General features: G+C 53.3%; 1 protein-coding gene across 1 annotated transcript in view; it reads right to left on the bottom strand.

Annotated features, from left to right (window-relative positions):
• LOC116941922 (SH2 domain-containing adapter protein D-like) overlaps positions 1–18,435 on the bottom strand; it is an 87,202-nt gene extending 68,767 nt beyond the window's left edge. Inside the window, exon 1 of the mRNA XM_076067717.1 lies at positions 17,814–18,435. Coding sequence (XP_075923832.1) covers positions 17,814–18,431 — 618 coding nt within the window. The 5' untranslated portion in view covers positions 18,432–18,435. The remainder of the gene's footprint in view (positions 1–17,813) is intronic.
• Positions 18,436–25,736: the final 7,301 nt, after the last annotated feature.

Here is a 25,736-nt window from a genome sequence, read left to right as displayed (position 1 = left end):
ACGACGATCACGTGAGCCGAGACCGGGGGTGAGAGGGCTTAGCAGCAATGCCTCTCCGGCGTTGCTGCTCTCGTCGTGAGCAGCAACATTTTATTATTCCACAACCCTTTGCCACTCCACTGCTGGATGAACGCCTGCCCATGCCGTTTTAGTTATGGGGGTTGCTCGCTTTGCACCCTGCTGGTGAGTGCGGTTTGGTGATGGTGGCTGCCCAGCGCCGGTTTAGATTTCACTCACCACTGATGTTAGCCGTGGCCGAGAATTAAATTCAGGTCGCTATGCACTGTGAAAAAGAAGAACATGATACAGTTCAATAATAATGCCCTGGAAAGCATCGGCGAGTCCCAAGACCTCTCTTTCACGAGGGTCCCGCCTTTGCAGCGTTTGGCTATGGAGTGTTTTTTTGGATGAGAGAGGAAATTGGAGCACCTGGGGAGAAAACTCACCACACGTGCAAGAGAGAAAAAAAACACACACACACAAAGAGCCACACGGATGGATTCAGTAGTCCCAAATTCACAGTGGAGCAAGGGGCCACGTGCAGGGCAAGCGGTGTGCACCACGACCCAGCCCGATGAGAGTGAACACCGGAGTGTTCTGTCGCGTTCACGAGCACTCGACATGCGTGTTCATGAGAATGTGTTTGCTCGCGTAGCCATTTGTTATTGTGCATGCTTGTGTGCCTACGCGTGATTGTGTGTGCTCGTGCGGCTATGTGTGATTGTGCATGCTTGCGTCGCTGCGTGTGATTGCATGGCCGCGTGTGAATGCGCACGCTTGCCAGCCATGTCGGTCCGCGTGATTATGCATGCGCACGTGAGCCTCGTGCGTGCGCGGTCGAGCGAGCAGCGGGAGGGGGAGTGGGTGGATGAAGATGGTCGGGGAAGCGATCGACGCACGAAGAGCGAGGGTGGGGGTTGATTGGTGGACGCGAGCAGGGCGTCGCTGGCGGTGGTGGACACCGGCCCGAGAGCGGTCGACCTCTCCGGGAAGAGGGCGAACGCCTCGGACTCGGGGATCCGCCACGCGGGGCAAACAACAACAAAAAACCCGACGGCTGACGTCGTCGCCGCTGGGCGTCACACGACGAAGACGCCGCCACACAACTACAAAAGGCGCCATCCGCGGTGAAAATGACAAGACTGAGGAGTCGCCTATATCGAGGCATTGGCCGCGCCTCGCCTGCGCATAGCTAATCCATTACAACATCCGTGGCAACCTCAACGGAACGTGAAATTAAAGGAACTTTTTAGAGCGCACACAAATAATGAATGTTAGCGTTTGACTATCGGCAAGAGCATCTCGTGTGCAGACGTCAGACGCAACATGTCACCAGAGACGGCGAGAAATTGGCTCTTACGAGATAAACTTGCAACGCGAAGATAAATTATGCATGTACGGTGCCCTATAAACCGTGCACGCAGCGATACATAAAGAAGCTGCTGCATCATTATGCAGCGCTCGTTGTGTGCGTTTCTACATTCGTGTGTTCATGTGCGTTTACGCGCGTTTGCGTGCGCGTACATTGAACGCGTTTATTCACGGCAAAGTTTGTGGGTTTAGATCGCGGAAGAGTGTCGTGACAACAACCACTTGGCCCGTTTTCTGTTCACGTGACAACCTTACGACTTGGTCGTGTCAGGTGGAGGTGGGTGCACGACACAGTCGCGCCATACGCGATCTAGCACGACGAATGTTGGTCGCGTTGATGACTGTACAGTCACACTGACGTGCGCACAAGCACAGTCTGAGCGATGTGCCTGCCAGCCGCGTGCTCGCCCCGTGCGATTGCTGCCACATCTGGCAGAAGGAAGCACAGTCTGTTCTGCTATAACGCCGCGTGTTTTCATAACGCGAATTGGATATAACGCGATTAATGTGTTTAGGGAACACATTTATTTTTTATAACGCGGATGCGAATTGGATATAACGCGATCGAGCCAACAGAACCACGTCGCGCGGGTAGAAAAAAAAAAGCGGTCGTACGGCTGCCACGGCATAGCGTCATCACGCAAGGCGCTGGGATGCTGCTGGATGCTTCTAGATGCTACCCACGCGCCTCAATCTTTGTTCTGCTTGCGTACGCATCTCACGTGTTACCGCAGACTGTGCTTTACCCCCTATATATTATAACGCAATTTTCCCACCACGCGGTGTTCTTGAGGAACGCAACTCCCACCGCGTTGTAGGAGGACAGACTGTAGTGTAGTTCACGGGCCCGAGCAGACACTGGCACCGCTGGAAGTAGCAACAGGTTACTCGTGTCGATTTACTTACGTGGCTGATGAGAGTGGAGTTACTGAGAAGTGGGTTATCACATTGCTCACCGGTATCAGCCGCTAGAATGGTGCCACCTCAGCTGGCACCATCGAGAGCGATATCTGGGCTGGTGTTGTGGACCACAATGAAGGGATGGCGAGCTGTGGAGGCATCTACGGCATTGGCCGTGATGACCTCTTGACCTCGACAGACAGTATACGTACTACAGTGCGTTATGGCTGCTTTGCCACAGACTATATAGGTCAAAGTGTCAAGCAATGACCCTTCTGCAGAGAAATACGTGAACTAGGAATGATCGACATCGATTTTACAACACACCACGTCTATCTGCATGCGACATCATGTGGTAGTAAAACAAATCAGTCTACAAGCTCAATCTAGCATTGAGTGCTGGTAATGTCCAGAGGTGATGCTTAGCTATTGGTGGAAAATACTACATTCCTTTGGCGGAACCCAGTCTCTCAACAGAACATATCGCATTACTATGAGTGGGTTCTTGTTTATGCTTGTACACTTTACTGCACGCTGATATTGCAATTTATAGAAATGAGTCTCGCTGAGTCTCAAGACTTGTTTTTCCACGACGATTCCGCATTCGATGTTTGGCCCAATTCTAAACATCTCATGCAGATATTGTTTTATGGGACAAAGGGGGAGGGGGGACAAGCCCCCCATCCCCTTCTCCCACAGAAAGGAGAAGAACCAATCACAGATCTGCACGGAGCCATGTGACCGCTGCATCTGTATGCACGCCCGTGCGCGCGCGCGGAGCCAGCGTGTCCGTGACACTCCCAAAGTCATCGCGGCCGCCCAATAATCATTACTGAGTCATCGACGATCGTGCCTCTCAGCAACTAGAGTTCCCCACAGACACGCGCGCGCGCACACACACACACGCCGGCGGGGTCAATATTAATCAACGTCCGTCGTTTAAGCAGGTGAGAGCTCGCCGAGGTTCATCGGTAAGGGACACCTGCGCGGGAGAGTTTCGTTAACCTCAGGCTGATGAGTTTGGGAGGGTGTTTGTGCAATTTAAGTCCAGGGGTAGCTCCGAGCATTGAGCCTTGACCTGCTGACATCGGCCCCCTTTATGGGCAGAGGGAAGAGCAAAACGTGTTTAGTGCAAACGAATTAACCAGAGCGGCGCTCGCGCGAAAACAACGTTCAGCAAACGTCCTAGGTGGTGGGTTCAAAAAAATGCACTCATGCAGCATGAGCACAATAATCGACTTGAATTCCTTTTGTGAACAACACAGAATTTTTGAAACAGGCAGCGGCACGGAGATGAAAACGTTACAGGCGGACATTGTCCCGGCTCGCCCGCTCCATCTGATTATAAAAAAAAAATCCTGTCCCATATCTCATCTCCCGTCCATGATCGCGAGGTTTCCCCACCAAGGCCAGCCCGCGCCCCACGCGCGCCGCTGCTGCTGCCATGGTGTGGACTCCCCTCCGCCAAAAAATGAATAAACCCCAACCGAATCGTGGGATTCTCTTGTCTCGTTTTGCCCGAAAATCAACAGAGTCCCAGGGGCGTCCACCAGGCCAGACCTGCAGGGTCACTGTCCAACGCTCACGTGACCGAGTGACCGCTCACGTGACAAAGTGACCACTGATGTAACCGAGTGACCGCTTAAGTGACCGAGAAACCGCTCAGCTGACCGCGTGACCGCTCACGTGACCGTGTGACTGCAAAACGGGCGATTGTTCGACCCAAAACGGCCCACAGATAGTGATGGATGATGGTTGTGAAGATAATGATGATGAGCGATGGATGATGGCGAATGATTATGGATGGTGGTGGTGATGATGATGATGGATGATCATGGGTGGATGATAATCATGATGATGAATGGATGATGGAAGATGCTGGATAAAGATGGATGGATATTGATATTGACGAGTGTATGGCGATGATGATGGTGGTGGTGATGAGAATGACCCTTGTTGGTGATATCACGATAGTAGTCTCTGCGCTCACGTCTCTCCCACCCTCTCGCACCCGCCACCCCTGCCGCGCGTTGATTGCGCGCCGCGCGTGCCGCGATGCTCGAGCGGCCAGGGAAGAAATTGGCCACCGGGGCGTCTGGCGAGAGGATCGATTTATATCGCTGGGCCATTCCGCCGAAATTAGGCGACAATAAATAGCGCCAGCAGCTGTCGGCGCGAGCCGACGCGGAGACGGCGGCGGTGCCGAGCGGCGTGCGGAGTGCGGACCGGCGTGCGGAGCGGCGTGCGGAGCGGCGTTTACCGGGAACGGCCGCGGTGGGACTCGCGTCTCGAGCCGGAGACGCTGCGAGTGCAGCGTCGTGGACGGCGCTCGCAGCACTCGTCCCAACCGGCGACCCCAACGGTGAAGCATGGCCGGCATGGACCTGGTGCAAAAAATCAAATAACCCCCTGCCCCCCCCCCTCCCTCTCCACCGCTCACCAGCCTTCAAATTTGTAATTTTCTCATCTCTTCATAGCCCAGCGCCTGGGTCACCACTCCAACACGTGCCCCCCCCCCCATCCTCTCCTCTCCCTGCGCAGTTGCACTGCCTGCACACTCGATAGGCGCACCACTGGGCAAGCCCTGAGCCAGTGGTCAACAGGCTTCCACGTTCCTATGAACTACTACTACTACTACTATTATTATTATGACTACAAAGCATCTAATGACGCCGAGGATCAAATCCCCATGGGGGGGGGGGGGGGGAGCGAATCGATACAAGCCGAGAGCAGGCAACATAAAGTAAAAAAAAAAGATGAAGAGCTGCGACTGCCCATTGTGAACCCAGTCACGATTGGTGGGATGTCGCTCCAACCCATGGAGTACGCGTCCCACGTGACCTCCAGGGGTCACACTCCACGGCACTCGCTCGCTCGCTCGCGCGCTCGCTCATCTCCCTGGCGACCTGTACCTTCTGGGCCCTGCACAGAGGCAGTACAGAAAAATGGGGTTTGTGTGGAATGATTTGAAGGCCCCACCTGTTTCCTCCCACGTGATTTTTTTGTTTTAAAGGGAATTGGCCAAATGTCCCAATGTAGGACCTTCCCCAAAGAGAGTCTTGAGACTCAGCGAGAATATCGTGTTTCTATATATTCTCAGTGCTGAGAGGAGGCGAGTATGTAGACGAGTGGGGTGGTGGGCGGGGGGGCGCGGGGGGATTGGGGGGGAGGTGGCAGAGGAGACATTGCTCCACGTGAAAGATATCCCCACCACGATTGATCACGATGAATCATTATTGGCTAATGATTCATTGATTAAAATGGATTCTGACGCTCGTGACACACGGATCTAATTGTGCGTGTTCAAATCGATTTTTTTCAATTGATTTACGTTCTTAGTTTTTATAGCGAAATAGATTCTAGGAATGTTCCAGTACAATCTGCACTGTTAATTGACATCGCGTCAAAAACGCAGTGGGAGGAGAAAGCCCCTACACAGAAGTGCAGTGCGATGTGCCCAAACAGAACGAGTTCGGAATTTTAATTCTGCCTCGAGGTTTTTGCGACAAATCTTATGTATGTTGAACTTTGTTTGCACCATATGTGTCCAACCATACTAAGCCGAGGTGTAGGGGGAAGGTCAACGAACAATCATTATCGTGATTGACGATGATGATTGCTTAACGTGGCACCAACCCGCGGTGCCATGTCAGCGGGTTTCGAGTTCAAATCCCGTGGGCGAGTTGCCACCACTCCTATCACCCACTGGAGCTGGACAATTCATAGCTACATCACGCTATGCCTTAGCGCTGGCCGTTCAAAGAATTAGCCAAGTTATAGACTGATAGGGGGGATCTGTTTGCTGGGCAGTCTCGACCACCCTCACTCACAAAAGCCCTGTTTTCATAAAACACAGGGCCTGAGTCACATGCTGATGAATGTTACTCATCGTCCGGTTGTTTTTATTGCGAAATCGCGGAGATCTCCTTCACGACCGACATTCATCGCTGAATTCGGCCCCCGTGACACCCCCAGTCCGGCGATGTCTGCCGACATCGCCGGACTGGGGGTGACCTTAATCCAGCAGTGGACTGACCATGGCTGATGAAGATGACAACGGCGACGACTATGGGTGCATTTTTAACCTTGCAATAAACGCATTGAATCGCGCACGCGCCCGAGAACGACTGTCTGTGCTCCAGTTGGTTAATGCCTCGTTCGAGAAGGGGCTGGGGAGCCCTGTGGCCGGTGGGACAGATACGGCCGCGATTGCAATCCAAAAACCTCCACCCCCACCGTGTCCACAAGGGACCTACCACTTGGGACTAATTGGGAACGAGAGGGGAACGTATTCAACCTCCCGATCGGCACGGTTGGTTACGCGCCTCCGATTCGCACGTTCGGCGACGTATGGTGCGAAAGAAGTTCAACATACTACCATCCGCATGCCCATGTAATGTGAGCGCGACACCCAGCTGTAAGGGCCTCTCCGTACCCGGCCGTGGGGCACGTTGCTTGTTACGGCGCGGTTGGGCAATGCTCGGGTTCGCGTTGGCGTTCAGATTTACGCGGTCTAACGCAGGCACCTCTGTTCTGGATATTTGTCGCGAAAGCAGACGTGTTAAACTGCGCGTTAGCGTGCCGTAGCCAGTAACATTACATTGAAAAGTACCGTCTGGCCCTGAGTAAGGAAAAGGTTCCTCCCCATTGTTGTACATCATAATGGGTGCTCGCGTGAAGCCTGCAGGCACCCTGTGTAACGTGAAATGTTTACGTGGTTTGGTTTTGTAATTTGTGGTTTTGCATCGATCTGGGGGTCACCTGCTCCGAACCGATTCACACCGCACAGAATTTAATATTTATCCTCGACTCAAAACCTTGATTGCAATATTTTTAATTCCTCACGTGACAGGTGTTTCTGTTTGTGTTCTGCTTGCTCGTAATTTATTTACTGTACTTTTGTTTTCGTCTCCTGTGATGACCCAGGGTCACTCTTACCAACAAGACTCATCCCGAGTCTCCTGTGATGACCCAGAGTCACTCTTACCAACAAGACTCATCCCGAGTCTCCTGTGATGACCCAGGGTCACTCTTACCAACAAGACTCATCCCGAGTCTCCTGTGATGACCCAGGGTCACTCTTACCAACAAGACTCATCCCGAGTCTCCTGTGATGACCCAGAGTCTCATCCCGAGTCTCCTGTGATTACCCAGAGTCACTCTTGCCAACAAGACTCATCCCGAGTCTCCTGTGATGACCCAGGGTCACTCTTGCCAACAAGACTCATCCCGAGTCTCCTGTGATGACCCAGGGTCACTCTTGCCAACAAGACTCATCCCGAGTCTCTTGAACCAAAATGCAACGGGTGCCCAAGGCTCAAATTGGTTCCAGCTAAAGCAGCAAAACTGTATCGGTTGTGATGCATTTACACAGCCAATGGGAGCAAATTACTTGGTAACCCCACATATTACAAATGCATACGTAAATAATATTGCATCTACTCATGTAATGCCATATCAGGCGGTACCATAGATGGGAATATCCCTGGACCGGGCACGTGGGCTACCAGAGGCGTGATGTCTCCACCACGGCGGTAAAAGCAAAATGATTCCCGAAGTCGAATCGCAACTCGGGATCACGACGCCATGAATGTTTAGAGAGGGGGGCCCACCGTTTGAAACGCAGTGGGTTGTGCAGCAGGCCGGACTGAGACCGCCACTGCATTATAACCGCATTAGCGCTGCTGCTGCTGATGCTGCTGCTGATGCCGCTGCCGCTGCTGCTACCGCCGCCGCTCTGGTTATGAAATGGAAATCCTTTGAAAAGCAAAGACGTACACACACACAGCCACACACATACACAAAGACACAGCCACACATGCGCACGCATGTACATGCACGGCCACGGCGGACGAATATAATGGATTAGTCTGATAGGAAGGATTCGAATGTGCTCATCATAATGACTGCATGCATTAGTGACAAGAAAATACAACGCACCGGCACATATGCAGCAAATCGCGTTAGTATGGATTAGCCACTTTCTGTTTCATTCAAATGCAAACCCCGGGGCCATTAGACAAAATTGTGTCATTCAAGCTAACCTTGACCCGTGCGTCTTTACGGACCATGGGAGGTGAGAGGCCTCGTCAGCGTGAACCGCTCACCGTCACGCTCGGGGTCGGTGGATCACACGCCGATTGGCGAGACCCCGGGGCCCGCTGGGCGGCGTGGTTATTGCTTTTCAAAAGACACATGAGGCCAGGACAGCAAGCGGGTTTGTGGGCCGGTCTGCACAAGCCTCGGACAGCTGTACAAATAATAGGGCAACAATCCCAAAAGAGCCGTGAAGAGTACACCGCTGCTGTTCGCGAGCGCCGGCTGCGTGTCCACACAGCGCCCGGCCGCCGCTGTCTCCCAAGTGCTCTCACATCGTACCAGGCACTCATGGCAGGCTGTTCACCAACACACGCCAGCACACACTTGCACACACACACACGTACTCACAACAACAATAGCTGCCATTCACCACTCAAGTGACGGTGACTTCACCACAGCGCTTGTGCCAGGCTAGGTGCATTTTCAGAACACGTGAAGTGTCAAAGGCCCATTCGCAAGGGGGCCACGGCACAGACCGCGAGATAAATGGCAGGCAGATCGCAACCAACACAAACCCACACGTACACACACACACACACAAAGATTCCCCCATAAAACATCTCACAGTCTGTTTGTTGGGGCCAGTGCTGTTCGTGAGCGCCTATGAAAGCTGTCACGGCGCACAAGGGGATGGGTGGCCAAAACCACACCCACTTATGGCTGAGTCGACCTAGGAGAGGCCCAGAGCCGATTCAAATATTTGCAACTAGTGTTGGCCATCCTTGATTTGAAGCTTTCGTGACTGCAGGAATTACTCTTAGTTTTTTTCGGTAAAGTCCAGTTTCGCAAATTCTGACCTTGGGTCATCATCATCATCATTATTTCTTCTGGGTTTATAATATGGTATTCCAATGTGAACAGTTTACGATGGTCATCTTATGGAGAGACTGGTCCCTGCCCGTGGAATGTGGAATTGTAAAAAAGGTAAGAACTTCAGATTTTTTATAATAAGTGACAGAACGCCTCCACTGCAGAGATGGAGACAATGAAATCGGTGGTAGTAGCCCTGGGCTGCGAGGGACGGTGATGACGTGGGGAAGTCTTCATTCAGCAGTGGATAGATCATAGGCGATGGTGATGATAGTGATGATCAAAATCTCACGCAGGAGTGAGCGCTGACCGCCGCTCTTCCGAGCTTGATGTGTACTTTCCACATTACTATACTGAGAGTCGGACACCCATTTGCCGATGTGGGGCAAACGTCCCAGCTACTGCAAACTCCCTTCCTATTTGCGTTGCTCTGAGCAGGAGCCACAGCGATGTGTGGGCACGCGGAGAGCTAAATCTCTCCCATTCTCCCCTCCCTTCGTTCTCTCTCTCTGTGCTGAGAGCTCTAATTGGGCCCCATTCGCTCTCAATCGGCGTGACACACGCGGCGCGGCGTCCCCCTCCGAGTGAAGAACCGCGGCCTCGCCGCTCATCGCGGCCCCCCTGCCCCTCCACTCCTGCCCGCTCCATCGCTCACCCCCCTTCCTAATCGGAGGAAGGGGATGAGTTGGTGAGGTGGGAGGGGGGCAGTGTGGGGCGGGCTGGGAGAGGGCAGCGGCTATTAATGAGGTACAGACGCAACGGCCCTCTACACTTCATCCGAGGCGACCTTGAGCTGTAATTATCTTTTCGCGTAAACATCTCGACACGTGCACCCTAACGCGAAGCTCAGGCGAGCGGAGGCGGTCAGCGTGGCTCCCACGAGGTGGTTCATAACAGCCGTGTCGGAGACACGGGAAGTGAAACGGTTGAGATGCGCCCCGGTTCGAATCCCGGGGCTGATGGTCTCAGCCAGGTCACCGTTGACTCGCACAGAGAGGGACCCATAGAGTCACACAGAGACCCCGTACACTCGCACAGAGATCCCTTACATAGAGACCCATAGACTCACACAGAGACCCCATACACTCGCACAGAGATCCCTTACATAGAGACCCATAGACTCACACAGAGACCCCATACACTCGCATAGAGATCCCTTACATAGAGACCCATAGACTCACACAGAGACCCCATACACTCGCACAGAGATCCCTTACATAGAGACCCATAGACTCACACAGAGACCCCCATACATTCGCATAGAGATCCCTTACATAGAGACCCATTGACTCACACAGAGACCCCATACACTCGCACAGAGATCCCTTACATAGAGACCCATTGACTCACACAGAGACCCCCATACAGTCGCATAGAGATCCCTTACATAGAGACTCATAGACTCACACAGAGACCCCCAGACACTCGCAGAGACCCCTTACATAGAGACCCATAGCCTCACACAGAGACCCCCAGACACTCGCAGAGACCCCTTACAGAGACCCATCGACTCACACAGAAACTCCTTGCATACTGTATAGACCCATACTCACACAGAAACCCCTTACACAGAGACCCATACTCACACAGAGACCCCTTACATAGAGACTCATAGACTCACACAGAGACCTCGAGACTCTCGCACAGAGTCCGAGATGTGAGATTGAAATGGTTTCTCGAGCACGTGGCTCAACAATTCCAGTCCTAGACATTCGACGAACAATGTATAGCTGGTGGCAGCAGTTGGCAGTGCAGCAAATAGGTTAACTTGTATGCACACACAAGTTCACAATCACAAATATACCCATACACATACCCACTAAAATATATACACACACACAAATAGGCACTCACACGAGCTCACGCACATGTATCGATGATGACGATGATGGTGCTTATGGACGACGCGTCACCGGTGTCAAAATATAAGGCGAGGACAGAGGGGAGGAGTTGGGGGGGTCCGGGAGGGAAGCTCGTGGAGGCGAGGGGGCTGGGGTATGGGAGGGAGTTTGGGGAAGTAATGAGACCTCGTGTGCTTTCCAGTTTCCAACGTCCAATCATGAGCACCCCCCCCACTCCCTTCCCACAATGCCTGCCCGACAGGTGACACGTGACCCTTTCTGTCCCAACAGCACAATGGCAGGAAGGACCCGTCCGAGGGGAGGGAGCAGGGGGTGGGGGTGAGGGAGGTGGGGGGGGTGAGGGAGGTGGGTGGGTGGACCGAGGGCATTCATTCTCTCTCTGTACTGGCAGTGAGACAAGGCCACAACACAACTATCAGATCACCCCCATTCCCAGCGAGGCTGTTGGAGCGCCTATTAAGGCCAGCACGGCATACGAGGGGGATGGTGTGTCCAACAAAGACAAAGATCCCCCGTATAGCCTTAACAGACTGTAGGGGCAAGTGCTGTTAGCGAGCCCATATGAAGGCAGGAACGGTACACGAGGGGGTGAGTGGCCAGCACCACGCCCGACCGCCTTTGTCTCCCTAGTGGCAATGTTTACACACCGCACCGGGTACTCATTTGAGGCTGAGTCGACCTAGGGGAGGCCCGGGACCGGTTCAGATAATCGTCACTGGTGTTGGCCGTGAGCGGGAATCGAACCCGGGGCGCCAGGTTCATAGCGCAGCGCGCTAACCGCTACACTATCGTGTCCAACACACACATACACACGCGTGTGTAAGTGTGTGTGTGTTCCTCGTGATGCATCCTGCGAGTCTGCATCAGCTTAAGCCCCACGTGACCTCGTCACTCCCACGCGCCACATGTTGCCAAAAACGAGCGTGGCATCTCCATCATCCCCCCCCGAGAGAGATAAAATAAATACCGCTTTGCGGGAAGTCGGCGTGTAAAGGTCGTCTTATGGACAGACTGGCTCCCGGCCACGGGAATGTGGAATATCGCCATTGGCTCAAGGTCGCCCATTTGAGTAAGGAGACAATTTAGCTTACCGTGGTAATGATGCTGCTCACTCAGAGTGAGTTCGATGCTTCGATGAGCAACGAGGCGGTGCTCATCACCCCTTTACAGCCCTGAGCCAGTGGTGGAAATTCCACGTTCCTATGGCGGGGGGCGAGCCTCTCCATAGGACAACCTATGCTGACTTCCCCACACAGTGAGTGTACTCGTTTTGTTTAACCACCGGGAAATCATTGCCGAGTCTCAAGACGCAGTTTCGGTTGTGGGTATGTGTGTGTACACATAAGGCATGTGTGTGTGTACACACAAGGTATGTGTGTACGTACACACAAGGATATACGAGGGATCTTTGTATATGTGTATATAAACGCATGACTGAACCTGTCCTTGGCATGTCGCCTAGGTCGGCACAGCCTCCAATGAGTTCCTGATGCGGCGTGTGAAAGTGAACACTGGGGAGGAAAGGGCTAGCGGGCGAGCTCCTAGTCAACCAAGAATGCGCTCGCTCGCCGCACTCGCCCCAACAGTCTGCTATGGGCTTCGTGGAGGAGGGTGCGGGGGGAGGTTTTTGTAGACACACAGGAGCACATCACGCACGCATGTACACACACATGATAGATAGTACGTGCGAGTTCCCCGCGCGCGCGCGACTAAAACGACCGCCACGGACAATTACAAAATTAAAGCAACGCCACAAACAAACAAACAAACGAACCGCGTCGCCGTCTCTCGACGATGAAGAGGCAACAACGTCGTGATGTCTCTGCCCTCTCCACTCGCGGAGCGCAGCAGGGCAACGCGCTGTCCCAACCAACCTCGCTCGCCACGGCGAAATCTCCACCCCCACCCCACCACCTCCTCCTCCTCGCGCGCGCGAGAGGTGACGGCCCCAATTCGCGGTTGGCCGCTATGAATGTCCAACGTGATGTAACTGAGCCACTTTTCGTCGAGCGATCGTTTGTGGCCGGGTAGCTTCTGAAAAAAAAGCCGTGATGGCTCGGTGGGCCTTACCTGGTATAATCAAAATAGTAAATTGTACAAAATGTAATTAGAAGCGCGCTTCAACGGCAAAAAAACAGCGGTTCCCTGCTGGTCTTCTCATATACAGTGCACAAATATTCGTCAATAACACTGTGGACTTAAAATGACAAATATGTTAGTTGAACTTCGTTTGCACCGTACGTAGCCAACCGTGGGGGAAATGCGCCTTCTTCATACCACGTGGAGAAGAAGGGCCACTGATGCGCCGTGAAGAAGGACCATTGTCCGAAACGTCGTCTATTATAGATTTGTCCCTTTGAGGCCAGTGTTGGTAAGGAGCGTGTGGCGTTCTTGTTGTTTGTGCACCACTGCCAGCGCAGCAGCAGCCAAGCACCTGACATGAGTTCGACACAGAGACGGGAGGAGGCCCCAACACACGTGTGTGTGTGTGGGGGTCGGCAAATGCCCCTCATTTCCGTCCGGCCGCTTTCTTTTTACCCCGAGAGCAAAGAGCCCAGGCGATATAAACACACACACACGCGTGGACGCATACACACACACGCGTGGACGCGCACACACACGCGCGTGTGTACAAAAAAAGACAGATTCCCCCGTATAGCCTGAACAGGCCGTTGGGGCAAGTGCTGTTAGCGAGCACCTATGAAGGCCGGCACGGCACCCGAGGGGGCGCGTTGCCAGCACCACACCCGACCGCGCGTGTACACAGACACGCGCGTGTGTGTACACACACACGCGCGTGTACACACACACACAGTTGGGGCCGGGTCCACGTGGTGGCTGGACGCCGGACGGAGTCGTCCCTACTCAGCGAGACGCCGCCTCGCAGCCGCCGTGGGGAATGGCGATGGAGAAAGTTGTCGGCAAGAGACGGACGGACGGGAACTTTGAACAAGACGTGAACCGGGGCTGAACCTATCCCTCGTGTGGTTCGGAGCCGGACGGAGTCGTCCCTACTCAGCGAGACGCCGCCTCGCAGCCGCCGTGGGGAGTGGCGATGGAGAAAGTTGTCGGCAAGAGACGGACATACGGGAACTTTGAACAAGGCGTGAACCGGGGCTGAACCTATCCATCGTGTGGTTCGGAGCCAGAGTGCCCCACAACACACACACACGCCCATCAGAGGCGACGTATATACGATGTAAGAGAGAATGAGATCAAGCGAAATTGCACACACACGATCTGTACACGCGTCTAAACCCACGTGCTGACCACACCAAACTTATACCGTCCTAGTTTATGCCGAGTGAACCTAGGGGAGGCCTAGACTAGGTTCACATACCGATTGTGCAGATGTGGTGGTGGTGGTGGTGACGATAATAAGCCCCGATTTAGAACGCGCACGAGATTCATGCGGTGAGCTGCTAACTCGAGTCCCATAGGCGCGTGATGGTGGTGACCTGCTGCTGTGGTTTGTGCTGTGGTTGTGGTGTTGTTATGCTGTGGTTGTGCTACTGTTGTGCTGTGGTTGTACTGTAGTGATCCTGTTGTGCGTTGCTTTGCGATTATTATGACGCGATGCGGTCTGGTGGTGGTGGTGACATTTTTGTGACGTGATGTTGCTGTGGTAGACATGTATTGTGAAGACGTTGTGGTGGTAGTGGAGGTGGTCATGGCATGTAACATTGTTGTCGTGCTAGTTATAGTGCTAGTTGTAGTGCTAGTTGTAGTGCTAGAAGCAGTGCTAGTTGTAGTGCTAGTAGTAGTGCTAGTTGTAGTGCTAGTTCTAGTGCTAGTAGTAGTGCTAGTTGTAGTGCTAGTAGTAGTGCTAGTAGTAGTGCTAGTAGTAGTGCTAGTTGTAGTGCTAGTAGTAGTGCTAGTTGTAGTGCTAGTTGTAGTACTAGTTGTAGTGCTATTTGTAGTGCTAGTAGCAGTGCTAGTTGTAGTGCTAGTAGCAGTGCTAGTTGTAGTGCTAGTAGTAGTGCTAGTTGTAGTGCTAGTTGTAGTGCTAGTTGTAGTGCTATTTGTAGTGCTAGTCGTAGGGCTAGTTGTAGTTCTAGTTGTAGTGCTATTTGTAGCGTTAGTTGTAGTGCTAGTTGTAGTGCTAGTAGTAGTGCTAGTTGTAGTGCTAGTTCTAGTGCTAGTTGTAGTGCTAGTTGTAGTAATAGTAGTAGTGCTAGTTGTAGTGCTAGTAGTAGTGCTAGTAGTAGTTCTAGTGCTAGTTCTCGTGCTAGTAGTAGTGCTAGTAGTAGTGCGAGTTGTAGTGCTACTAGTAGTGCTAGTTGAAGTGCTAGTTGTAGTGCTAGTAGTAGTGCTAGTTGTAGTGCTAGTAGTAGTCCTAGTAGTAGTGCTAGTAGTAGTGATAGTTGTAGTGCTAGTAGTAGTGCTAGTTGTAGTGCTAGTAGTAGTGCTAGTTGTGCTAGTTGTAGTGCTAGTTGTAGTGCTAGTAGTAGTCCTATAGTAGTGCTAGTGGTAGTGATAGTTGCAGTGATAGTTGTAGTGATAGTTGTAGTGCTAGTAGAAGTACTAGTTGTAGTGCTAGTAGTAGTGCTAGTAGTAGTGCTAGTAGTAGTGCTAGTTGTAGTGCTAGTTGTAGTGCTAGTAGTAGTGCGAGTTGTAGTGCTAGTTGTAGTGCTAGTAGTAGTGATAGTTGTAGTGCTAGTAGTAGTGATAGTTGTAGTGCTAGTAGTAGTGCTAGTTCTAGTGCTAGTTGTAGTGATAGTAGTAGTGCTAGTTCTAGTGCTAGTTGTAGTGCTAGTTGTAGTACTAGTTGTAGTGCTAGTAGTAGTGCTAGTTGTAGTGCTAGTAGTAGTGCTAGTTGTAGTCCTAGTAGTAGTGCTAGTTGTGGTGCTAGTTATAGTGATAGTAGCAGTGCAAGTAGTAGTGCTAGTTCTAGTGCTAGTTGTAGTGATAGTTCAAGTGCTAGTTGTAGTGCTAGTAGTAGTGCTAGTTGTAGTGCTAGTAGCAGTGCTAGTTGCAGTGCAAGTAGTAGTGCTAGTTCTAGTGTTGTAGTGCTAGTTGTAGTGCTAGTTGTAGTGCTAGTTGTAGTGCTAGTTATAGTGATAGTAGCAGTGCAAGTAGTAGTGCTAGTTCTAGTGCTAGTTGTAGTGATAGTTCAAGTGCTAGTTGTAGTGCTAGTTGTAGTGCTAGTTGTAGTGCTAGTTGTAGTGCTAGTTCTACTGCTAGTTGTAGTGCTAGTTGTAGTGACAGTTCTAGTGCTAGTTGTAGTGCTAGTTGTAGTGCTAGTAGTAATGATAGTTGTAGTGCTAGTAGTAGTGCTAGTTGTAGTGCTAGTTGTAGTGCTAGTAGTAGTGATAGTAGTAGTGCTGGTAGTAGTGCTAGTTGTAGTGCTAGTTGTAGTGATAGTAGTAGTGCTAGTAGTAGTGACAGTTGTAGTGCTAGTTGTAGTGCTAGTTGTAGTGCTAGCAGTAGTGCTAGTTGTAGTGCTAGTTGTAGTGCTAGTTGTAGTGCTAGTTGTAGTGCTAGTTGTAGTGCTAGTTGTAGTGCTAGTTGTAGTGCTAGTTGTAGTGCTAGCAGTAGTGCTAGTTGTAGTGCTAGTTGTAGTGCTAGTTGTAGTGATAGTTGTAGTGCTAGCAGTAGTGCTAGTTGTAGTGCTAGTTGTAGTGCTAGTTGTAGTGCTAGCAGTAGTGCTAGTAGTAGTGATAGTTGTAGTGCTAGTTGTAGTGCTAGTTGTAGTGCTAGTAGTAGTGATAGTTGTAGTGCTAGTAGTAGTGCTAGTTGTAGTGCTAGTTGTAGTGCTAGCAGTAGTGCTAGTAGTAGTGATAGTTGTAGTGCTAGTTGTAGTGCTAGTTGTAGTGCTAGTTGTAGTGCTAGTTGTAGTGCTAGCAGTAGTGCTAGTTGTAGTGCTAGTAGTAGTGCTAGTTGTAGTGCTAGTTGTAGTGCTAGTTGTAGTGCTAGTTGTAGTGCTAGTTGTAGTGCTAGTTGTAGTGCTAGTTGTAGTGCTAGTTGTAGTGCTAGTTGTAGTGCTAGTTGTAGTGCTAGTTGTAGTGCTAGTTGTAGTGCTAGTTGTAGTGCTAGTTGTAGTGCTAGTTGTAGTGCTAGTTGTAGTGCTAGCAGTAGTGCTAGTTGTAGTGCTAGTAGTAGTGCTAGTTGTAGTGCTAGTTGTAGTGCTAGTTGTAGTGCTAGTAGTAGTGCTAGTTGTAGTGCTAGTTGTAGTGATAGTTGTAGTGCTAGTTGTAGTGCTAGTTGTAGTGCTAGTTGTAGTGCTAGTTGTAGTGCTAGCAGTAGTGCTAGTTGTAGTGCTAGTAGTAGTGCTAGTTGTAGTGCTAGTTGTAGTGCTAGTTGTAGTGCTAGTTGTAGTGCTAGTTATAGTGCTAGTTGTAGTGCTAGTTGTAGTGCTAGTTGTAGTGCTAGTTGTAGTGCTAGCAGTAGTGCTAGTTGTAGTGCTAGTTGTAGTGCTAGTTGTAGTGCTAGTTGTAGTGCTAGTTGTAGTGCTAGTTGTAGTGCTAGTTGTAGTGCTAGTTGTAGTGCTAGTTGTAGTGCTAGCAGTAGTGCTAGTTGTAGTGCTAGTAGTAGTGCTAGTTGTAGTGCTAGTTGTAGTGCTAGTTGTAGTGCTAGTAGTAGTGCTAGTTGTAGTGCTAGTTGTAGTGATAGTAGTAGTGCTATTTGTAGTGCTAGTTGTAGTGATAGTTCTAGTGCTAGTTGTAGTGCTAGTTGTAGTGCTAGTTGTAGTGATAGTTGTAGTGCTAGTTGTAGTGCTAGTTGTAGTGCTAGTTATAGTGCTAGTTGTAGTGCTAGTCGTCCCGTCCTCACCTTGTCGTCCTTCCCCTTGGCCGCGCCATCGTCCCCGCTGCCCCCCTGCGCGCTGCTGCCCGCGCTGCTGCCCCCGCTACTGCCCCCCCGCGTGCCGTTCCGCAGCGCCTTCCCTGGCGGGCCCGCGGCTCCCGCGGAGCCAGAAGCAGACGCAGCAGCAGCCACAGCGGCAGCAGCAGCCGCAGCAGCAGCAGCAGCGTTAGCAGCAGCAGCGCTCTCCACCTTGATGAGACGATGTTTCTGCGACAAGAACTTCACGTCCGCTTGCTGCTGGCTGCCACCACCACCAGCAGTTGCCGCCGGCGACTGCTGCTGCTGCTGTGAAGCAGTCCCGATCTGCTGCTCCGCGTCAGTCGCCTCCTGCTGCTGCTGCTGCTCGCCCTGCATCTTGATGCGCTGCAGGGCGCTGGAGCAGGGTCCGCTGTAGGGGTCCTCGAAGTCCTTGTCCTTCTGCGCGCGGTAGGCCGACAGGAGGAGGTCACCGGTCAGGGCCGGCCCGGGGAGGGCGACCTCCACCCCCGGACCGGCCGAGGTCTTGCGCCGGTAGTCGGGCTTGGGGGGCTGCGGCGGGGCGCGCTTTGCGCCCAGCCCCAAGTGCTCCTTCAGCCATTTGGCCATGCCAGCGGCCCTGCTGCTGACGACGATGGTGACGATGATGTGGAGGAGCCCTGCTGCTGGACGAAGCCGCGGCGGCCGGGCGCCCCGGCGCCCCGGGATTTGGCGACCCTGGCCAGGCCGGCACTGGGTCGGCTCGGGTTCAGCTCGGTCGAGCGCTTCGGTTGTCCTGTGTGCTCCGTCTCTCACTCTCTGCCCTTTCTCTGTCTCCCTCCTCGGGCCGCTGTGTCCTGAATGCCGGGGGCTGCTGTCTTCTCCGAACGCGAGATCCCGCGCCTGCCTGCGCGCGCGGTGAAATCGGAACAGAACCAGAGAGCATAGACCAACTTGAGATGGGAATGGAACCAGAGAACATAGACCAACTTGAGATGGGAACAGAACCAGAGAACATAGACCAACTTGAGATGGGAATGGAACCAGAGAACATAGACCAACTTGAGATGGGAATGGAACCAGAGCACATAGACCAACTTGAGATGGGAATGGAACCAGAGAACATAGACCAACTTGAGATGGGAATGGAACCAGAGAACATAGACCAACTTGAGATGGGAATGGAACCAGAGAACATAGACCAACTTGAGATGGGAATGGAACCAGACAGCATAGACCAACTTGAGATGGGAATGGAACCAGAGAGCATAGACCAACTTGAGATGGGAATGGAACCAGAGAACATAGACCAACTTGAGATGGGAATTGAACCAGCCAGCATAGACCAACTTGAGATGGGAATGGAACCAGAGAACATAGACCAACTTGAGATGGGAATGGAACCAGAGAACATAGACCAACTTGAGATGGGAATGGAACCAGACAGCATAGACCAACTTGAGATGGGGATGGAACCAGAGAACATAGACCAACTTGAGATGGGAATGGAACCAGAGAACATAGAGCAACTTGAGATGGGAATGGAACCAGAGAACATAAACCAACTTGAGATGGGAATGGAACCAGACAGCATAGACCAACTTGAGATGGGAATGGAACCAGAGCGCATAGACCAACTTGAGATGGGAACAGAACCAGAGAACATAGACCAACTTGAGATGGGAATGGAACCAGAGAACATAGCCCAACTTGAGATGGGAATGGAACCAGACAGCATAGACCAACTTGAGATGGGAATGGAACCAGACAGCATAGACCAACTTGAGATGGGAATGGAACCAGAGAACATAGACCAACTTGAGATGGGAATGGAACCAGACAGCATAGACCAACTTGAGATGGGAATGGAACCAGACAGCATAGACCAACTTGAGATGGGAATGGAACCAGAGAACATAGACCAACTTGAGATGGGAATGGAACCAGTCAGCATAGACCAACTTGAGATGGGAATGGAACCAGAGCGCATAGACCAACTTGAGCGGCTGCTGCGGCGGCGGCGGCTGCGCTGAGGTGGGAGCGAGGCGAATGTTGACGGCGGCGAGGCGATGCGCGCGTGCCACCTCCCCCAGCGCTGGCGGCTCGCTCCAATTAGCGAGGCGGCGCGGCTCGGGGCGATGAGACGAGGATTGGGAGGCGGGGGAGGAGAGGTTGACGGGGAGGAGGAAGGAGAGAGGCAGAGGGAGGAGGAGGAGGCGCGTGCCCGCGTGTGTGCGCGCACCCCGGCCTCGTGGCCACTTAAGTTGGTTTTATTTGTTGGGAGGAGGCGCGCGTGTGTGCGCGCGCGTGCGCGCGCGGGGAGAGGAGGGGAGAGGAGGGGACGGAGAAGAGGGAGGTGAGAGGAGTGGACGATTCTGGCTGTATCGAAGGCAGCGATGGGACCAAGTGCGGCGATACGAGGCGGCAGCAGCTGTTGGTGGTGGTGATGTTAGTGATGATGATGGTGGTGGTTGTTGTTGATGGTGGTGGCGATGATGACGCTGAGAGTGTGCACGCCACTGCGTCGGTAGATGGAGGCAAGTTGGGGGTGGAGGTGAACCCCAGACACTCGCACAGCCCGAGCGCAGGCGCGGAGAGCCTCGACGTCTCCTCGAGAAGAGAGACCGAGGGTGACGGGGGGGGGGGAGAGCGATGCGCGCGGGGTGCGACTGAGGAAGGGGTCTGGGTGGGGTTGCGGGGGTGTGGGGCTTCAGGGTCGCAGTGGGGCTTGGGGGATGACAAAGGTGGATGTGGAGGGTGGAGTCGAGGCCTCGTGCGCGGGGCTTGGGTCCCATGCTTCCGCGTCTCGCCCGTGCGCAAGGGCTGGGGGTGGAGTGTGAGGGGGTGAGGGTGGAGTGTAAGGGGGTAAGGGTGGAGTGTGAGGGGGTGAGGGTGGAGTGTGAGGGGGTGAGGGTGGAGTGTGAGGGGGTGAGGGTGGAGTGTGAGGGTGGAGTGTGAGGGGATGAGGGTGGAGTGTGAGGGGGTGAGGGTGGAGTGTGAGGGGTGAGGGTGGAGTGTGAGGGGGTGAGGGTGGAGTGTGAGGGGGTGAGGGTGGAGTGTGAGGCGGTGAGGGTGGAGTGTGAGGGAGTTAGGGTGGAGTGTGAGGGGGTGAGGGTGGAGTGTGAGGGTGGAGTGTGAGGGGGTGAGGGTGGAGTGTGAGAGGGTGAGGGTGGGGGGTGAGGGGGTTATGGTGGAGTGTGAGGGGGTGAGGGTGGAGTGTGAGGGAGTTAGGGTGGAGTGTGAGGGGGTGAGGGTGGAGCGTGTGGGGGTGAGGGTGGAGTATGAGGGTGGAGTGTGAGGGGGTGAGGGTGGAGTTTGAGAGGGTAGAGGGTGAGGGTGGGAGGTGAGGGGGTTATGGTGGAGTGTGAGGGGGTGAGGGTGGAGCGTGTGGGGGTGAGGGTGGAGTGTGAGGGAGTTAGGGTGGAGTGTGAGGGGGTTATGGTGGAGTATGAGGGAGTGAGGGTGGAGTGTGAGGGAGTGAGGGTGGAGTGTGAGGGGGTGAGGGTGGAGTGTGAGGGGGTGAGGGTGGAGCGTGTGGGGGTGAGGGTGGAGTGTGAGGGAGTTAGGGTGGAGTGTGAGGGGTTATGGTGGAGTGTGAGGGGGTGAGGGTGGAGTGTGAGGGGATTATGGTGGAGTGTGAGGGAGTGAGGGTGGAGTGTGAGGGGGTTATGGTGGAGTGTGAGGGAGTGAGGGTGGAGTGTGAGGGGATTATGGTGGAGTGTGAGGGAGTGAGGGTGGAGTGTGAGGGAGTTAGGGTGGAGTGTGAGGGAGTGAGGGTGGAGTGTGAGGGGGTGAGGGTGGAGTGTGAGGGGGTGGAGTATGAGGGGGTGAGGGGGTTATGGTGGAGTGTGAGGGTGGAGCGTGTGGGAGTGAGGGTGGAGTGTGAGGGGGTGAGGTTGGAGTGTGAGGGGGTTATGGTGGAGTGTGAGGGAGTTAGGGTGGAGTGTGAGGGGGTGAGGGTGGAGTGTGAGGGAGTTAGGGTGGAGTGTGAGGGGGTGAGGGTGGAGCGTGTGGGAGTGATGGTGGAGTGTGAGGGGGTGAGGGTGGAGTGTGAGGGGGTTATGGTGGAGTGTGAGGGAGTTAGGGTGGAGTGTGAGGGGGTGAGGGTGGTTTGTGAGGGGGTTAGGGTGGAGTGTGAGGGGGTGAGGGTGGAGTGTGAGGGGATTATGGTGGAGTGTGAGGGAGTTAGGGTGGAGTGTGAGGGGGTGAGGGTGGAGTGTGCCAAGGAGGTTAGGGTGGAGCGAGCAGAGAGCGCCTCCCCTCGGTAAGCCGGGGTCGTGGGGGGGCGAGGGGTTTGGGGTTTGGGGGGGAATGGAAGGCGGGAGCCCCTCCCGCCTCGTGCCTCCTTTGTCCGCGAACGGGGGGGGGGTCATGGGATTGAGGAGAGGGATGGCGGTGGGGGCGGGGGGGAAGGGGAGGAACGGACACGCGACCCCAACACAATAGCAGACCCGAGTCACTCGATCAGGAGTGCACACACACAATACAAATATCCCCCGTATAGCCTTTACAGGCTTTTAGGGCAAATGCTGTTAGCGATCACCTATAAAGGCCGACAAGGCACACGAGGGAGCGGGTGGCCAGCACCACGCCCGACTATGACTCCCTAGTTGCGATGTTTACACACCGCACCATTGACTAACGTTCGGCTAAGTCCTCGCAGGGAAAACTGAGTACATGGCAGGAGGTCACAGGAGGGATGTCAACATCATGGGTTAACTGAGATGACTGGCAGATGCACAATCTATGCTCTTCATTCTGCAAAATTGCGTTTTAGCCGCCCGGCGCTCTGCTCATTGTTGTGAGCGTCGCCCCTCCGCTCTCCGCTCTTATTGGACGGCGACTGCCTCCAATTGTCCAGTCCAGTAGCGTCCTTCACGAGCCTCCTCCATCGAGACTCAGCTCCATATCCTCCCGTACCCCATCTCTTATCTAGCCCGTGCGACTCTCCCACCCACACACTCTCACGCACACACTCACCCGATCACACAAGTCCAATCAGCTCCACATCCTCCTGTACCGCATCAGCCCATCTAGACCCTCGCCCGTGCCGCACCCGTTCAGCCCTCTCTATCCGGACAAACAAAAGCTGCTTGGGCATGCGGTGGCTGGACATGCGGGCTACATGAACCAGGCAACGCAGCCTCGCCTGTCCGAAGAGCTCACTTATGGGACCGTGTCCAGATATTTTATGGATCTGTGAACTCGTCACACAATCCCGTCTGTCTAAACCCAGGATGGATCGTTTCAAACCGGCGAAGACGTTTCTTTCAAGGGGTTCGACGTTTCGCGAGCAGAGCTATGAGAGGGCAAGAACTGCGCCCGAGAAGGCGCGGAGTTTCTTGGAGCGATAAGGCCAGGCAGCTTCTCCAGGCACGTGACCGTGAGTGTAGTCCGGGGGCATTGGGGGAGTGCGGCTTGGAGCGGAGAGCCTCCCTCCCTCGTGGGTCATTGTGAAGCGAGGAATCGGGCGCGGGATCCACCCTCTCCATCCTCGCAGGAAGACCCCACGACCCCGGGCAGGATGCGCGGCTCGAGCCGACCCCCCCTCTCCACCCCCCCTCCTCGCAATCCCTCTCCCCGTTCTTTCCCCTCTCCACTTTCAGTACCCTCTCTCCTCTGTATTCCGTCTCCACTCTCCCCCCACCCTACCTCTCTCTCTCACAGCGCTCTCCCCCTTCTCTTCCCACTCTTCCCCGCACTCTCTCCCTCCGCTCCGCGTTGACTTTGGCCTCCTTCCTGCAGCGTCAATAAACAATGGCTCGTTTCTGCTTTTTGTTTTATTGTGTGCCTGCTGGTCGGCTTGTACGGTCCTCGCGACCCGTGCGAGCGCGTGCGATTGTGTTGATGTATGAGCTGCTGTGTGTGTTAGTGCCTTTGCGTGTGTGTGTGTTTTCTATCGTGGTGATAGGGAGTGTGGTGGTTAGCACACGAACGCGAGGACTCGAGTTAGATTCCCGCTCACTGGCAACAATAGTGACGAATATCTGAACCAGTCCTGGGCCTCCCCTGTGTCGACTCAGCCTCAAATTAGTAATTGGTGCGATGTGTAAACATTACCACTGGGGAGACAAAGGTGGACGTGGTGCGGTGGTCATCCACCCCGCCGTGGGCTGTGCCCGTCATAATAGGTGCTTGCTAACATTACCTGATCGCAACAGTCGATAAGTATGTGAATGAATCCGTATTTTCAATACAAGGCGAGACCGGGAGTTGAAATGGTACACTTTACGTTAAGCGCTCTGTGGGGGGCTGGGCTGGGGGGAGGGGGGCACAGAACCCCCCCCCACTGAAGACTCAATCCCACCTTTAGAAATGTTGGTGCAATTTCGAACGCCGGTGACTGCTTTTATTAAACTGTTCCTCATATACACGGGGGGCGGGGGGGGGGGTGAGCTCTTCAGCAGCATTGATGCTTGTCAAAAGCAGAATCTACTCATTCTGTTTAGCGTTTGTCTAAAGCCTGTTTAACATTAACTGCGTCAATGACCCCTGAGTGTGTGCCCCCCCCCCCCCCCCCCCCCTCTGAGTTAACTACATCTGCGAAAAAATATATTTATGGCTCATCGTATTCCTCCAGTAGCGGTATAAATAAAAGATTATTCTCTGATTCTGAATAAACAAGGTCACGACCGCTGCTCCACCCCTGCAGGATTTGTCAGGATTTGTGATTTTGGCTGAAACTTCCACGGGCGCGACTTGGTCGCCCTCTGCTGGAGACGCGGAGGGACCTTCCGATTCAGCACCGCGGAAAGCTCCCGGTACAAACGACCCCAAACCCGAGATTCTCAGGCACCCACCCAGACTCTGTCTGCGACTCGGTGTTGTTATAGGAGGCGCGAGTTTCACGGGTCTCTGAGCGAGCCCGTGGGGGTGAGTCTGTGCGTCTGGACGCCACGAATCTGCGGCTTTCGCTACGAGTCGCTGGGACTAACTGATAATGAGAATTGGAACACAAAGCCGGCGCGTGTTGATAGCGCAGCGCCAGTCCTGGACTCACACGGAGGCCGCTTCTCCAGGACAGCTGCCCACGCGAAGCCAAGAGCGCCGATTCAAATGAAGATCGTCTCGATCTAAATTAAGACTCTATATCTCTAATTGAAATTCGAGCTCGCCAAGGTTACGAGATAACGCGTGACCCGATCGCCCCAATCATCAGGCGCGTGTAGCGTGCGACGACGTAATCTGAGCGCAGAGATCGGTGAGTGCGTACAGCCGTAGCGTGGAGGGCCGCGAGGCACAGAGGTTGAGACCGCTTTCTTCATCATCATTACGAAAGGGCAGACGAGACTCTGGTGTCCCCCGCTTCCACTGCAGGGGGCGATTGCGGTCCTCGTGCTGCCTTGGCAGCCCGTATAGCATGTGGTGGGAATTCTACGTTCCTCTGACGAGGACTAGTTTGCATAAGAGAAACAACAATAAACAGCTGCTGTTAGTTCCTCTGCACAAAATCAAAATAGTGTAGCCTCAAGTTATTGTACTCATTTTAGTGACCCAGGAATTACGATTGATGGTGGTGACAATAATGTTGAATGATGATGAAATTGAATTACTATGATAATGATGATTTGTTGACACTAATTCTACATTCATGATAATTATATAAAATTTGATATTATTACGTGGACGATATCATTACAAATAACCACCGATGATCCGTTCAACATCCAGAACACGTGCAAATACCGTGTGGCTGGCAAAATAGGATGTCACCAAACGTTCACTCTCCCACCGTGGTGATTGTGACCATCCCATCAGGGACTGGTGCAGGGGATTGATCAATTAATGTAATTAAGGAGCCCATTGGTATGGCATAATTAAGCAATTCGGCTTTGCAATGTCAAATCGTTTGCGCGAGTAAACCAGCACTCTCGTCGCCTAATTGCGAATTTAATTTCCTAATTGCTTCGGCTTTTATTTCGCAACATGGACTAG

This window comes from Petromyzon marinus, chromosome 1 (genome assembly GCF_048934315.1).
Source record: "Petromyzon marinus isolate PM22_M1 ecotype Great Lakes invasive population chromosome 1, UKy_Petmar_22M1.pri1.0, whole genome shotgun sequence".
Lineage (NCBI taxonomy): Eukaryota > Metazoa > Chordata > Hyperoartia > Petromyzontiformes > Petromyzontidae > Petromyzon > Petromyzon marinus.
The sequence above is the reverse complement of the archived record's forward strand: the minus strand, read 5'-3'. Positions and strand labels throughout refer to the sequence as shown.